This window comes from Mercenaria mercenaria, chromosome 19 (assembly GCF_021730395.1).
Source record: "Mercenaria mercenaria strain notata chromosome 19, MADL_Memer_1, whole genome shotgun sequence".
NCBI classification, from domain to species: Eukaryota; Metazoa; Mollusca; class Bivalvia; order Venerida; family Veneridae; genus Mercenaria; species Mercenaria mercenaria.
In genome coordinates, this window is record NC_069379.1 from 20,716,800 (window position 1) to 20,734,089 (window position 17,290).

Below are 17,290 nucleotides of genomic sequence, written 5' to 3' on the forward strand. Positions count from 1 at the left end.
TTCATAGAAAAATAATTGTACATATACTGCGTTTATTTCGAATTTCTACATACCAACTTTCATTTTCCAATAAAATGAAATAATTTCTGTGCTTTTTAAAAGAAATTAAAATGTTCACTTTCCTTAGTATTGGACCTTTAAACGATAGTTGACTACAAGCATGAAATTGTACGAGACAACACATATCCATGAACAATAATTATTTCAGAAATTGTAAACTGAATAATTAAAAAAGAATCTTTCAGTTCCGAAACGTTGGAAGTTGATAATTACCTATGAACAAAGGCACGTATTGTTGTTGATTTTTCCTGTTTATTAAGGTTTTTATTTGCAACACTATAAAAATGCGTACACCATTGGAAACAAAAAGTCTAATGTACATAAAATTGAAAAGTTTTAAACATATTTGATGCCATGCAACGAGAACCTGGATATATACTGGTCACCTGTCTATGTAGCTCACTCTCAGACAGTCCATTCAGTGGTCGTTACATACACGTTAGAGTGTACAGAAAAAGTGAAATGGTCGGTATCTCTTTATCTGTGCACTGTGGTTTAAATAGTTGACGGAATTTCAAGACCCTGTGACATCCAGGATCATTTGGAATAAACCAGGTCAGACTTAAAGAAAACATTTTCGCACCAGTTAGTTTTTTTTGTTAATATTTTATTTATATATCTATCATTATAAATTATTGTTAGCATTTTAACAGCATACATTTTTGAGCAAGGAAGAATGGGATGTTAATGGCGTTATAGGTGGTAAGTAGCAGTAGGTTAAAGATACTTGATCGTCTCTCACCTCATGCAAAAAATAATGCTATGAATTTTTGGTTAGTTGCAGCCAGTATGATGGACATTTTGCTGGTATTTCTTGGTATCGCGATACTATCCACTGCGCATGCGTTTAGCGGCAATGAATTGACTGAGATGCTGAAGGATGGACTGGGTAACGTCGTTAAGGAGACAATTAACGGTGTTGTAACGTTAGAAAAAGGATCCATTCCAGTATGGCTCTCAGGTTTTTACATATTCAAAATATTTTAATCGTTTAGAATTTTAACTCAATTATTTAGAAAATGTTGATTCTCGTAATAGTTACTGAAACTATGGTTGGTGTCAAATAATACGCTCAGCGTTTGAGTCTTATACATCATTTACGATATTCTATAATAATATAAACATATCGCAACTTTTATATACAGTATAAGATTGAAATATCTTTTACGATTGAACACAATATGCAATATTTTACGAGTGATATAGCCACGAGTGAAAATGTAAGATATGGTGTTCATGAGTGAAAGATATTTTTATCTAACACAATGAACAAGCTATTTCTCTCTATAATATTTCGATAATTCACTGAAAATCATGTAATGAAGCCTTATTGTTCTAGAGTGTGTATTTCCAAGAATGTTAGATAACAAAGCTTAAATGTTGTTCAGGACTAAAACAAACTTATACATAAAATGATTTCAGGAAACTTTATTAGACACGCATGTGGTGTGTTTGGTGAGACAAGTCATAGAAACAAAGATTTACCGAACTACATTGAACATTTGTTTGATTGTTTCGAAATGGGAAGCAAGTACAGTATAGACAATGGTCAGGTGACATTTACAAACAGGTAGGTCGACAACTGAAGTACAGTACAGTACAAAAGTGGTCAGGTGATATTTACAAACAGGTAGGTCGACAACTGAAGTACAGTACAGTACAAAAGTGGTCAGGTGACATTTACAAACAGGTAGGTCGATAATTGAAGTATAGTTTAGTACAGACTTTGGCCAGGTGACATTTACAAACAGGTAGGTCGACAATTGAAGTATAGTACAGTACAAAAGTGGTCAGGTGACAGTTACAAACAGGTAAGTGTAGTACAAAAGTGGCCAGGTGACATTTACAAACCGGTAGGTCTACACCTAAAATAAGTACAGTACAAATTTGGTCAGGTGGCATTAACAGACAGGTAGGTGGCCGCATATTGGAAGTAAATACAGTTAAAAAAATGCCAGGTGACATTTACTGATAGACAATAAGAAATAAGTGCAGTAAAGAGGTTTAGATACCACGGCTTTCCGCTTGTAAACCCAGTGCACTACCTTTTACATGAGCTATAAGTAGTACTGGGGTCTCTTTAGGGCCAGGAGTACGCATGCTCGAGAATGCGGCTGGAATTTTGAATTCCAGTTTTAGAATGACATCACCTTTCTATGTTAAGAATGACCTCACTCTGATATCTATATATATCCCTGAAGTATATAGAGCCGACTTATATACCTATCTAGGGTGTGTTCGCGCACATTGAGGGTCGGCCCTACACGGGGAGATAACACGAAAACGAAAGCTATACCCGTGCGTAAAAAAAGAATCCTCGTATAAAAAAAAAACATTCGAAAGGAAATGTATAATAATGTCTACAACTTGACCAATCATTAAAATCTATATGAGAATAACTATTTATAAAATGAAATTATAAGACAAAATATTACCTACTCAACGGATGTAAACTCGTCGATATCCCACGCTAAAATGAACCAACACTTTTAGAATACAGATTAATACCTTCGTTTCTAAACATAAAATAGCCAATCAGAAGGCAGGAAAAACGAACCAATGAAACATCTCCAATAAAGTCGTTTTGGCCAATGAAAACGTCGAAATTTTAACCGATCAAGGCTCAGTATTATTTACGAATGACTTTTCGAATTCAGAACGCGCTCGAGTCAGATAAATCATTCTTACTTTAGAATTCATACCACAATGAAATCACTCCCTTTTTACATAAGCCTTGCTTTGAAAAGGCCCTTCGAAACGTGTATATTAGAACACGCTTTAGTTAGTCAAAGCTTACAGTATGGAAAACTCTCGCCAGTCAAATGTCATCATCAAACGACAAAAAGCAATCATCATATGCACGAATATACTTATCGTTATATTCTCCTTGCCTTTCGCTTTAGCCTTTGCGACTACGAATTCAGCTACATACGTAGATTATGAAATTAAAGTGAATTAAAACCAGACTGCCTGCCACTATATGAAACAGTTCGAGATACAGCAAAACGTTTAAATTACTGTCTGCAACAGAGATAGTGAAATCCTGGCGCATATTGAGACGTTTCATAGAGCACACTTCAAGTATCATCGGAATACAACTTTACCTTAAGCAGCGGAAATCGATCATACAACGTCTTCCTAAAATCGACGCAGTCATAATTGAAGCACGAAACATTCAGAATATTGACATAAACACTAGAAATACTATAAAAATAACAACAATCATTGCACCACAACCACCACTACCTCCACCTCCACCTCCTCCACCACCACCACCACCACCACCATCACTTCCTCCACCATCACTTCCTCCACCACCACCACCACCACCACCACCACCACCACATCCACCACCACCACCACCACCACCACCTCCACCTCCACCACCACCACCTCAACCTCCACTACCACCATCACCATCACCACCACCACCCACCTCCACCTCCACCTCCACCTCCACCTCCACCACTACCACTTCCATCACTTCTACCACCACTACCACTTCCACCACTTCTACCACCTCCACACCACCACCACTACCACCACCACCACACCACCACTACCACTTCCTCCACCACCACCACCACCACCACCACGCAACCACCACACAACCACCACCAGTACCACACCACCACCATACCTGCACCTCCAAAACCACCACCTTCACCACCACCACCAGTACCACACCACCACCACTACCACTTACACCACCACTACCACTTCCACCACTTCTACCACCTCCACCACCACCACACCACCACCATCACCACCACCACAACCACCTCCACCACCACCACCACCAGCACCTTCACCACCACAACCACCACCTCAACCTCCACCACCACCACCACCACCACACCTCCACCACCACCACCACCACCTTCACCACCACAACTAGTACCACACCACCACCATTACTGACAATAATTCTGACAGCAAAATATGTCTTAAAAGCGTAAGAATGACATTTAAAATTTGTAAGAACACAAAGCAGTGTCTTGTTGTATGAAAAATATTTTTACATCCGCTTCACAAATGAATAAGTGTCCTCTATGTCACCAGTCATTCTCTAGGCGCGACGCCATGCTGAGACATCAACGTAATAAGCATTGGAGTGATGACCACACTGGGAATTATTCACCATCATTACAAATACTGAACACTTCAAGAGAGATGACATTTCAACATCCATTTTCTATGGTGGTTTCAGGACCTAGTGGTAGCGGAAAAACTGAATGGACAAGAAAACTGTTATCATCAAGTCTTGTAAGACCTCAGCCTCAGCGTATCATATGGTGTTTTGGACAATGGCAACCATTGTATGATGAACTTCGGCGCGAGGTTCCCGGGATCGAATTTGTACACGGTATTCCAGACTACCTAAACGATTCCCAATATATAAATGTCAATCAAAGGAACCTGCTGGTCTTTGACGACTTGATGACTGAAGCTAAATGCGATCAAAGAATTGCTGATCTCTTTACCAAGGGCAGTCACCACAGGAACATATCTGTCGTATATCTCACCCAAAATTTGTTCCCTCAAGGTAAAGCTTGTAGAGATATCGCTTTGAACACGCAGTATCTAGTGCTGTTTAATAATCCTATTGACAGACAACAAATTGCTACATTGGCGAGAAGAATTTACCCTTCGTCTAGTAACATCTTTATGAAACGGTTTGAACGAGCGACATCAAGACCGCACGGTTATTTGGTAATAGACTTAAAATCGAGCACCCCAGAACAACACCGTTTACGCGATAAGATTTTCGAGGCGAACAATCCAGAAAAGAGAAAACGAACGGATGATGAATATAAACAAGAAGACTATTTCAATGGAGAAGGATTCTTATCGGACAAAAATGATGACAAGGATGAAGATGAGGAGGAGGATTATGATGACCATGATGATGATAGTGATGATGAAACAGAAAATAGAAATAATGACACAAGCTTTGAAAAAGAAACGATCTTTGATCAAGGGACCTCCCGGTAAACGTAGAAAAGTTGAGATTATAGAAGAGCGATCACGCCGTGAGATATGGCATAAGCGTTTTCAGGATCCTCTCAGACAATCTATTAAAGAACAATTCAAAGCTAAAGTTAACAACTATACGGAACAAGGGCTCTCTTTTGAAGAAGCTTACCGTCACACCGCTAATGACGTGCTGCCTGAACTAAGAAAGAGACTGAGACAAAATTATGCCCGACTTCTAATCGACTTTTATGAGCTACAAAACGATCCTACTCAGCAGCAGATTCTACAGTCGGCTAAGAAACTAAGAAGTCAGCACGACATGACTGTCAAAGAATCTATTCGACAAGCCATTGCGCTTAGAAAAGACCTTTTTGTTGAGTTGTGGCCCGATCATGAAAGCAAAGAAGAATATTCAATGGATGATAATAAAGAAGCTGATGACGATCAAGAATCGGATGATGATGAATGAACGTTGTAAGAAGGATTGGCGTGCTTTAACTTTCACCGTGTCAAAATGGGTTCCATAGAAGTGTACGATTATAAACAAGAAAAATGGGTCCCGGATAAACCGGACCCTGAAAAATGGATACAACATTTCAAAGACGTGAGGGACGGATACGTACGGCCTGATCATATGGGCCGTTACTTTGTAGGAAGCGGTGCATATCGAAGAAAAATGGCCGAATTAAAAGAGGAACGAGAAAGAGAAGCAATGAAATAAGAACAAAAAGCGGAAGATCTCCCGTAGTAAAACTTGTGACACCCGTAGCCCAAGCGGTTGATATTGCTAGGTCGGAAATAAGACAGTCACGAAAGCATAGTGATCTGAAGCGACATAGGGATAAAATGGACACACCTTTGAGTCGTGATTTAGACAGCCCAAGACGTAAGAAATATCGCGAAAGCATGACCCAAGATACTATAGATTGGAACACCTATACATTTTAAAATGAATAACTACGAACTCGAGGAAATGTTAAAAGAGTACCCTGTGACAATATGCGCCGCGGACCAACTTCAAATACGTAGAGGACAATACATCGTTTCGAATACAGACACGAGCCAAGGATCAGGAAAACATTGGGTGGTCTTTTATTTTCCAAAAAGAGGGCCCGACGAATTTTTCGATTCACTAGGTAATAGACCGGAGCACTACAAAGTTCATTTTGAGCAAGCGTTAAAGAAGCGTTATTGGATGAACTTCAGTCAAATACAGGATACGGATTCAAACATATGCGGGCTGTATTGCGTATATTACATTATGAACCGATGTTCCGGACGAAAAATGAAGGACATTTTAAAACCGTTTGATGCGTATCGCAAGAAGTCGAATGATGAATGTATTGTGTCTTCTTTTAGTTGATACATGTAGTCTGTATATGTGTTACAAGCTTTTGCAATAAAAGATTGAAAGAACAATATGTTTTTGTTATTCATAACCTATACATTCGAATTTGAGTTGACGGAAAAGATTAAGCGTCGGTAGGTGTACACAAATAAAACGACATACATGTATTTGTTTATAGTATTTTATTTCGTTTCACAAATCGATATTATGCTTTTTTAATAAGCGTCTCTCGCAATTCTAAATAAAGAACTGCATCAATGATATCTACAGTAAAAAATAAAATCATGTTTATAATTCTTCTCTCGGACTGGAAACCAATCGCATTGAAATTCTTGGCCACCCCCTCGTATCACATCGTTGACATGAAGCGCTATTTCCTCGTTCTCAGGAATATAAGTCATCCAGTCACTTTCGCCCCAGTATTGAAATTCATCTGATGAAAACGAATCATGTCGATCAAAGTGTCTTTAAAAGATATGCTCTTTTGCTTTAACCACTGTTTAATGCATAGGTTGGAAAAATGTTGTGTCGTTATTTTACTAAGAGCCATTCTATACGGCTCATAGTCCAACATGTAACATAACGATATATACCGTCTTTCTACACAGCCAGAAAATAGTTTTCTACAGAGATCCGATGGTAACACATCCATCATTTACACTATTTAAAACTGCCTCTTTAGCCTGTCTTTCATACAAATTTTGATCAACACAAATCAGCAACGAATTCAAGTCTGACACGCTTTAAAATGCTCTTTTCTACCAATTTCTGTTTGCATGATGATCACAGAGCATAGTTAGTACATCTATGTAGATATTTCCGGGTCCTTCGGGTTCCGTACTGATGTTACAGGGGCAATAGGAATTTTGTTGCAAGCTATGTTCGCACCACTTGAGTTCTATTTTCGAATGATATTTGCTTATGTATTGTCGGAGCATATATACCCATGTAGAGTAATTCATATCGAACTCTATTCTCGTTTTTGTTATGTCCTTGTACTTAACATAGAGACACCCCTTCGCTTCCAGAAAGTCGCGTAAAGCACACTCTATGTCTACCAAATAATGTCCGTCAGGCAAATTAATCTCCAGGTCCGTATACGGATCACCAGTGTGGATGATGGAGAAGTCTTCATTCAAATTCGTCCTGTTTCTTATATAGCTTGTCAATAATTCTACCCAAATGTCTTCCGAAAACCCAAAATGTACTTTACTGTAATGCGCTTCGTAAAGCCATACTTTGTGATATACTGGACACACTTCCCTTAGGTCAGCAGCGAAGGAATTCATCATATTCTGGAATACATCCGAGCTATTTTCCATGATTTGACTTCTGAATGATTTTGTCTGATGAAAGCGCTATTACATACTCGCCACAAAGCCTCGATTTCAAAAGGAGGCTTGTATTTGAAGTAAGAACGGCATTTATCTCAATTCTGATTGGTCAATTAAAATAGTAATACTGGATTAAACCGATAAAAACCAGACAAGAGGCACTCATTTTCAATAATTCTCATTTAAAGGACAAATATTAAACTTTCCCTGCGGTTTTATCTCAGTATTGGAAAACAAAGTCGATCCGTGTTATCGCTTGTCAAAATTCTGCTTCCTGATTGGTTGTAGTTAACGAAGTGTTATATACTGGAGTTCTACAGGTAAATATCATTCGATTAAAGGATCTCAGGTACAATGCACACAACGGTTTATGCTGTATGAACGATTAATTAGGTATTTCTATTTCATTTTAGAATCGGTTAAATTAATGACATTTTGCTATAATCATTTCTATGCTTATGCATAAAGCGTTAACGCGCTGTTTAAAATCAATATATATGTACACTATAGCGTAGAGTAGACGTAAAGCGATACGGGTCTTAACCTGCCAGGTGTATTGGAAACGTGTTACCGCTTGTCAAAATACTGCATTGCGATTGGCTGATGGTAGTGATGTGTTATATACTGGAGTTCTACAGGTAAATATCATTCGAATAGAGGATCCAGTAAAGCGCACATCACGGTTTATGCTGTATGGACGATTAAATTAGGTATTTCTATTTCATTTTTCGTATCGGGTTTATTAAAGACATTTTGCTATAATCACTTCTATAATTATGTATGAAGCGTTAACGCACTGTTTAAAATCAATAAATATGTACACTATAGCGTGGAGTAGACGCAAAGCAATACGGGTCTTAACCTGTCAGGTGTATTGGAAAAACGTTACCGCTTGTCAAAATACTGCATTCTGGTTGGCTGTTGGTAGTGAAACGATATTTCTGTTCAACCATCTAAAGATTTGATTCATTAGGCGAATTTATCCGGACAGGTAAGTTGTATGAACGATTAAATTAGGTATTTCTGTTTCATTTTTCGTATCGGGTTTATTAAAGACATTTTGCTATAATCATTTCTATAATTATATATAAAGCGTTAACGGCGCTGTTTAAAATCAATATATGTGTAGCGCGGAGTAGACGTAAAGCGATACGAGTCTCAACCTGTCAGGTGTATTGGAAAAACGTTACCGCTTGTCAAAATATTGCATTCCGATCGGCTGTTGGTAGTGAAACGCTATTTCTATTCAACCATTGATTCATTAGGCGAATTTATCCGGTAAGTTGTATGAATAATTTAGTGAATTATTTCTATTGTATTTCGTATCGGGTTTATTAAAGAAATTGTAATCATTATATTAATGCGCTCATAAATCGCGCTATGTAAAATCATCATATTTGTACGTTATAGAACGGGTTTAAGCCTGTCAAAATAGTTTATTCTCTGATCAGTATTCAGACTTACCGTTGTCATTTGCAGAAGAGAACGCCTGTATCCCCGCAAAATTCGTCTGCGCCGGTGAAAGTGTTAACGGTAAAGTTTTGCATGTCACCCGTATGAATTCTAATGGATGACGGCTGTGCGATGTCATTCGTTAATAATATTGAGCGTTGATTTGTTAAAATTTCGACGTTTTCATTGGCCAAAATGACTTTATTGGAGATGTTTCATTGGTTCGTTTTTCCTGCCCTCTGATTGGCTATTTTATGTTTAGAAACGACGGTATTAATCTGTATTCTTAACGGATAAAGAGCGTTGGTTCATTTTAGCGTGGGATATCGACGGGTTTACATCCGTTGAGTAGGTAATATTTTGTCTTATAATTTCAATTTATAGATAGTTATTCTCGTATAGATTTTAATGATTGGTCAAGTTGTAGACATTATTATAAATTTTCTTTCGAATGGTTTTTTATACGAGGATTCTTTTTTCACGCACGGGTATAGCTTTTATTTTCGTGTTATCTCCCCGTGTAGGGCCGACCCTCAATGTGCGCGAACACGCCCTAGATAGATATATAAGGCGGCTCTATATACTTCAGGGATATATAGATAGCAAAGTGTGGTCATTCTTAACATAGAAAGGTGATGTCATTCTAAAACTAGAATTCAAAATGGCCATTCTCACGCATGCGCATACCTGGCCCCAAAGAGACCCCAATTGTACTGCTATAGAAGACACATGTACAAACAGGTGCACCAGCAGTAACATTCTAAATGTATGGACTCACCTAGTTAAATGTATGGCAGTTAAATTGTTTCTACAGACAATGACCAGGTGCCATTTAGCAACAAACAAGTGAATAAATGTTTTCCCATAGGTAACGTGATTGTTTAGTCCGATGTATCGCGTGACTGGTATGCACGAGATTATAAATGTATAATATGTTACTGAATAGACAACAATATAGGTATTGCTACCATTGCAGTTAGTCTCATACAAATTCTGTCACGAGTAGTTAAAACATATTGAACATCTTTGGATACCACATATTATGCCTTAACAGGTCATAAAACAGCTCTTAAGTTATCTAAATGTTCACACGTTCTTTATTTAAATATTGAAAAAAAAACTACATGGTTTGTGCACCATGCCAATTTCAGGAGATGATGTATTTTTTTTTGTAAATGACGTAGAATATTAGTATTTCGAATGGTATGGTTGGCCTACAAGGTCTTTGTGTCATACTTATTTATACTTGATATTTTAATGGTTGTAAATATTGTAGAATATTTATATTTCAGATGGTATGATACAACTGTTGAGGACATTTACAATTCTTATGGTCGTGAGATGAATGCGTCTTCTATGTTTGTTCACTCTGTGTTCTCGAACGTAGTAAGTATTTAACATCATAACGCCATCTCTACCAAATTTACTGGAATAAATCTTATAAGCAAACAAAGTAGGACAAATTTACATTTTATTCCGGGAATGGGTTTACTCTGGTAGAATAGAGGCCCTCGAACTACGATGTATCGCTCGATTTTCTCAATCTTACATACTGTTAAATCATCTAAATTTGTGAGCATCAAATTTCATGGTTTTGACCAAAACGGCTGTTCCATGGGGATTTCAACATCTGAAGTTCAAATTAACACAAGTTTTATTTCTCCGTTTTGGATTTAATCACGTGATCTGACGAAGCTTAACCATGAAACGCACGAAAAGTAATCCCCCACGAATAGTTATGATATTTTTGACTTTAACATTTAATAACATGATCTATTTTCAGAATGCAAAACAGATTGACAAGTGGAATGGCAACATGTCGTCGCATAGCAAAGTGAGTGAGATACCGAACGTTAGTTGGTGGCTGGTCGATAACTAGGCCATTGCCATGACGGAACACCTATAGGTATGCATGACAAGCATGTTATTGAACAACATAAAAAGGTATACATTATAAACATCTCGTTGAAAAAGATAAAAGTATGCATTATGAACAGTTTATTGCAAAATCTCTAGGTATATGCATGTAAAACATCTTGTTGAACAGTATATAAACATCTTGTTTAACAACATAAAAGATGCATAGCCGACAGTTTAATGGGATGTGGAGGTAGAGGGATGGAGTTTCAAACAAACAAAATGTCAAAAACAAAGTTGTGTGCGTTCATGGAGAAGTGAGAGTTGTTACATAGTTCTTTAATCAAACCGATTCTGTTACTATGTAGCTTGGTTGTGCAATTTGCCTCCAATGGGATCTTTTCACAGACTTTTTAAATGTGCTGTTTGGCGGGCGTGACATTTTCTTCACATACTTTGACTTAGTGAGGTTACATATACTTTAGTTTTTTTCCTTCAATATGTATGAACAGCGGAACGTGTTTACATACAACGAATGTAAGATACATATAAACCCATACTCTACAATGAATATATCCATTGGAATAGCCTAGAACAGTTGTTGAAAATGGTGGACTATCCGGATGTCTTAATGTAACGCCTCAATCGAAAGCATTTAGACAAAACCAGCCAATCAAAGGAATGCTAGTAGTAGATATAAAGTAACCATTGCATACTTGTTTTACTTACAAATAAATCTTTTTTACATTAAAAAAAGAACTAAATAACAAGTTATACATTATTCGAGACTATAAACTGAGAAATATAATATTTTATTAATGTGCATGACATATGATTTGATTAAAATAGCTTGAATATATTTCATGCCATGAATAAAATGGAATAACGCCGATTGTTCAACAGTGAACATGACCACAGCGACCCTATACCTGGCGGGTGCTTCCGTAACATATATTTTGGAATTGTCCAAAACAGTAAAGCTACTTGGGAATCTTTTTTTGTTCATACATCTTTTAGTGTTGAAAGTACCCAATACTGTACTTGGTCCAACTGGTACAGGCACCATATCCCTCCCCAACCTCCACACAGACGTATACAGGAGTATAAACTCATCCTCGGAAACCCAGTCCATTCATTACGTTTCCACGTCATTGAATTGAGAGTAACGGAATAGATTGACCAAATGGAAACAGTGAAATCAAGAAACAATGAAATCGTGAAGTTTAATGGTGAAATCGTGAATTCGTGAAGTGGAAATCGTGAAATCGTGAATTCATGAAGTGGAATCGTGAAATCAAGAAATCGTGAAATCGTGAAGTTTTTTCGTGAAATCGTGAATTCGTGAAATGAAAATCGTAAAATCAGGAAGCAGAAATCGCGAAACCGTGAATTCATGAAACAGAAATCGTGAAATAATGAAGTTGAAATGTCACCACGGGTCTTTCGTACAAAACGCACCATACTTTTGACAGTTCAACGTCTTTAAAACTCACCATTTTCAAGGAACTATTACACATTTTTGTTTTGACGCAGTAACGCCCCAGTGCTAAAACGGGACATAATTAGATTTAACATGGTTTTATTTTTCGCAATTGTTTTAGCTCGCCTGAGCCAAAGGCTCATGGTGACCTTTTGTGACCACTCAATGTCCGTCGTCCGTCGTCAGTCGTGCGTCGTCCGTGGTGCGTCGTCCGTCCATCAACATTTTCTAAAATATATCTTGAAAACAACTAGGCAAAATTACACCAAGGAATGATCCTTGGGTGGTCTCCTTTCAAAGTTATTCAAAGAATTGAATTCCATGCAGAACTCTGGTTTCAACCGGAATGAAAAACTTCAAATCTTCTTGTCTAAACCAACAAGCCGTAGAGCCTTGATATTTGGCTTGTGACATCATCTAGTGGTCTTCTATGAAGAATGTTCAAATTATGCCCATGGGGTTAAAAGAGGCCTCGCCCCGGTGGTCGTAAGTTTTACAAAGACTTATATAGGAAATAAAAAAAAAATTCTTATCTAAAACGACAAGACCTAAGACTTTGATATTTGGTGTATAGCATTGTCTTGTGGGGTGAAAAGAGGCCCTGTCCCGGGGTCTCAAGTTTTATAATAGACTAGGAAAACAAAGTTTAAAAATCTTCTTGAAACTGCAAAGGCTAGGCTTTTGATATTTGGTACGTTGCATTGCCTTGTGGTCCTCTACTTAAATTGTTCAAATTATACCCCTGGGGTGAAAAGAGACCCTGCCCTGGGGGTCCAAAATTTAACATAGGCTTATATAGAAAAACATAAAAATCTTCATGACTGAAAGTTAAAGGCCTAGGCCTTTGATATTTGGTATGTATTATCGCCTAGTGGATCTCTAACAAGATTGTTCAAATTATGACACTGGGCTGAAAAGAGTCCCAGCCCTGGGGTTCACTTGTTATGGGAGCTATATAGGAAAATAGTTTAATTATCAGATCATATATCCTAGACTGTTTAATTATGATTACCTGATGACCCCAAACGATTAGGGTTCATTTGACTGTGACATTGACCTACTGACCTACTTTCTTAAGATACATCCTTGAAATTTGGATAACATGTATCATGAGTTATGCACAACGATCTTAAAACTAACTTACAGTGAACAATAATGTGACCTACTGACCTACTTCCTAATATTTTAGCATCAGTTTGCCATTTTAAACATGCAGCTCATATTACTCAGGTGAGCGATTCAGGGTCATCATGACCCTCTTGTTAAATTTATTTCCTTACAAATGAAACTCATTTTAAATGTAACAACTTTTTGAGAATATCGTAAATATCAAGTCGTTGGCAACAATGCGGTTAAACTTTTGTTTTGGTAAAACTGTTCGTTCACTAAATATTTCTTTGCTTAAGAGATACACTGCTTCTTAACCTTAAATACTTTTTATCCAATACATTTAAACTCAGAAAATTATATAATGTTGCAAAACAATATGTAACATAAATAACTGTAATTGTTCATATAGGGTTGCGAAGCTCTCATTCTTGTCATGAACATGAATTATTTATACGAAGGTGTAGTAATTGATCCGCATAACGTCGTGCAGAAAGGGTATATGCAATACGATGATGACAACCTTGGAGTCCCGGACACACAGCAGTACTTGTTCAGCAACAATCCAGCCCACGAACAAACAGAGCCGGACGGTACACTCTGGAGTACAGTCAGTGTGGTGAAGTTTGAGACCCCGTCTCACCTCAAAATCCGGTAATTTAGGTCTCTGTATTACATAAAAAGTGGAAAATTAACTTTCTGTAATAGAAAACAAGTGTCTATTTAGCAGTAAAAAGTTTTCGAGAACACAATTTCGCACATTTATAGCGACTAGAAATAAAAGAATAACGTGTTATGTTTCAGGCGAATAGTTTACAAAGTCGGTGCCGACACAGTGCGTCACGTCGTCGGTACATACCACTACGAGGACTCGGACATCACGAGATGCAAGGGCGATAACTCCTACCCAGATTTTGGGGCTAGATTCGGATACCTTCATTCTTTTTCAATGACAGAGAACTACATCGTTTTACCCGAAACAGCATTTATGGATGATCCATGTGTATTTAGTAAGTTTTACTCAAAGAAATTAATTACATATACATGTTCAGTTAATTTCGCTGCTTTAAAAGTATATTTTTGTTAGTATGAAATACAAAGTTTGTAAGTAATATAATCTGGTTGTTATGAACACCACACTTATTTCATCATGAGCATCCGTTTTTGCAATGGCTAACGTTACATGGAGTTGCTTGATTTTCTTTACACTAGAGAAAGGTATTAAATCCATATAAATAGTCAAAATTTAAGCTTTCTTGCATAAAATCAAATTTATAGTTCTCAGTGAGACCTCTGAAATTGACACCAATTATTCATAAAAATATGGTTCCTACATGAATAGATTAACTCGTTTGATATTTGTTTTGTTTTCAGCCCGGTACGACCAGTACAAACCATTCTTTCCACAAGGGTTTCGATATGAATCAAACGGGTACTCTCGACTTCTGGTCATGAGAAAGTCAGACGGAGTATTTATTGCCAACATCACCATGCCTCCATTCTTTGCTACACACCAGGTGCTCTTAACTTCTTAAGTCATCAATAATTTATAGAATCATATAATTTGATATAATCCTGTAGGATATGATATTTATCTTTAAAATATGAAACAGTGTCAAGGGGCTTTACAAACAACATTTCTAGTGTCTAAGTAGCAATTTCCGACGCTATCTTCAATAAAAAATAAGCTACGAACACTCTGTGTTTGATCGGATGTTCCATTTTTACTTCCATTAAATCTTGTTAAAATGTAATTGTTGGTGTAGCACTGTATTCATTATCTCTACCTGATTGTTTAAATTGTATTATCTCTTCACATGTAGATTAACAAAAACGAAAGTGTTTGAAATAAACATTTTCCAATCGTAACACTGTCACTATTGACAATATCCTTGTAAGTACAAGTTATACATGTACAAGTCTATATACTTGCAGCTTGGTGCGTATGAAGACGGTAACCTAATACACATGGACATGTTGACATACAATGACTCTAGTATTTACGACAGGCATATGTTCGTAGACAATCTGCTGAGTGAGGTAAACAGTTGCATTTTTAATATCTGTAAGATACAATGACCCCGGTATTTACGACAGGCATATGTTCGTAGACAATCTGCTGAGTGAGGTAAACAGTTGCATTTTTAATATCTGTAAGATACAATGACCCCGATATTTACGACAGGCATATGTTCGTAGACAATCTGCTGAGTGAGGTAAACAGTTGCATTTTTAATATCTGTAAGATACAATGACCCCGATATTTACGACAGGCTATATTTCTCAGTTAATTCGGTTTGCAAGGGCATGCAGTCATGTTGAGGATATCAGTGAACGTAATCAGTATAATACAAATACGCTTCTCCATCAGGGCTACCGTTACTATAAATTACGTAAATACTTCGCTAAATTTTACTATCATAATTTAGATTTGGTGATAAAATGCATATCAATTTAAAACAGTTCTGCGAGAATGTATATCAACCCCGTTTTTATAGGAATGTGTTTTACAACTTCCTAAAATTTTGGGTCTTGACAATTTTCCAATTATATTTAGTAAAGTTGTTAAACGTTTTATTAACTGAGGTTATGACCCAACTATTTTGAAACACTTGTTTGGACATATAGCCCTTTTTCAGTTGGACACTATGCTTCCCTCTTTGATTGTGTCTGACGGAACAGGTGGAGGACTTTATGACAGGTAGTTTTTTAATCCCACCGATACGGACCCTTAAAGATGTTTTCCTTGTTGCCCTGTCTTCTGCAAAGGCATCAAATACATGCATTTTAGATTCTTAAGGATTGCTTTTATATAAATATACAAGAGCAGTTTAGTGTTGTTTTTTTTATTACATGCCTTGTGTTGCCTTTACGTAAGTATAGGGTTTCACCTGACGGGGATTACTTTTATTTGGATAGTCCTGTGGCCTTGGAACATGGTGATGGTAAGAGTGAGGTTATGGGCACTTTAAACCAGTTTAAGCTCCCCAGTGGTGGATTTGCCACTGACGGTTCCAAATCGGAGCCCCATTGTGTTCCTTTATTTTTTCGTTTTATCCGTGTGTGTGTGCGTGCGTGCGTGCGTGCGTGTGTTGGTTATGTTCGCGTCCGCGTGCTGGGCTAACGTTTGGGGAGGCTACGTTTTTAGAATATGGATTTCCTGGCTGGATATTCATACTTTTTTTGGGGGGGGGGGGGGGGGGGGGGGCTGCGTTCTATCCTTTGGATCTAGATTTAATAATGTATATTAATAAAAGTGGTAATGTATCACGAGATATTGCAACATGAATTGCAAGCGTTGTTCGAATTAATTTCAATGTACGATAAATAATGAACAGTGGCATGCTCATTGCAAATAAATTGCTTATTTAGTGTGCAATGAAATCAAGTTGATTACTTGGTTTCTTTTGAATTGACCTTGCTTTTGATGTTATTGACCGGTGCCAGCTGAGTGTTTCATCCGAAGAATGGTTGACATGAAAACGTCTTTTTCTTGCCCAATATTTCCCGTCGTATTTTACGAAACTTTGTTTTCTTCAAAAGATAGATAACCTATGTTATGTCTATGCTATTATGTCTTCTAAAATACTCTTAATTTTTGGTCTGCCAATGTTAAGAATCTTTTGTTACATGTGCGTGTAATTCATTCATGTATCAGTAAGTACCGGAAACTTT

At 37.3% G+C, this 17,290-nt stretch overlaps 1 protein-coding gene across 1 annotated transcript; it reads left to right on the forward strand.

Annotated features, from left to right (window-relative positions):
- Positions 1-713: 713 nt before the first annotated feature.
- Positions 714-15,777, forward strand: LOC128551176 (carotenoid isomerooxygenase-like). Its single transcript, XM_053531704.1, is given in 9 exon segments — positions 714-1,021; positions 1,483-1,630; positions 10,464-10,557; positions 10,955-11,063; positions 11,066-11,077; positions 14,077-14,269; positions 14,420-14,625; positions 14,990-15,132; positions 15,551-15,777. Coding segments are annotated over 9 exon segments (1,248 nt in total). The 5' UTR covers positions 714-822; the 3' UTR covers positions 15,695-15,777.
- Positions 15,778-17,290: the final 1,513 nt, after the last annotated feature.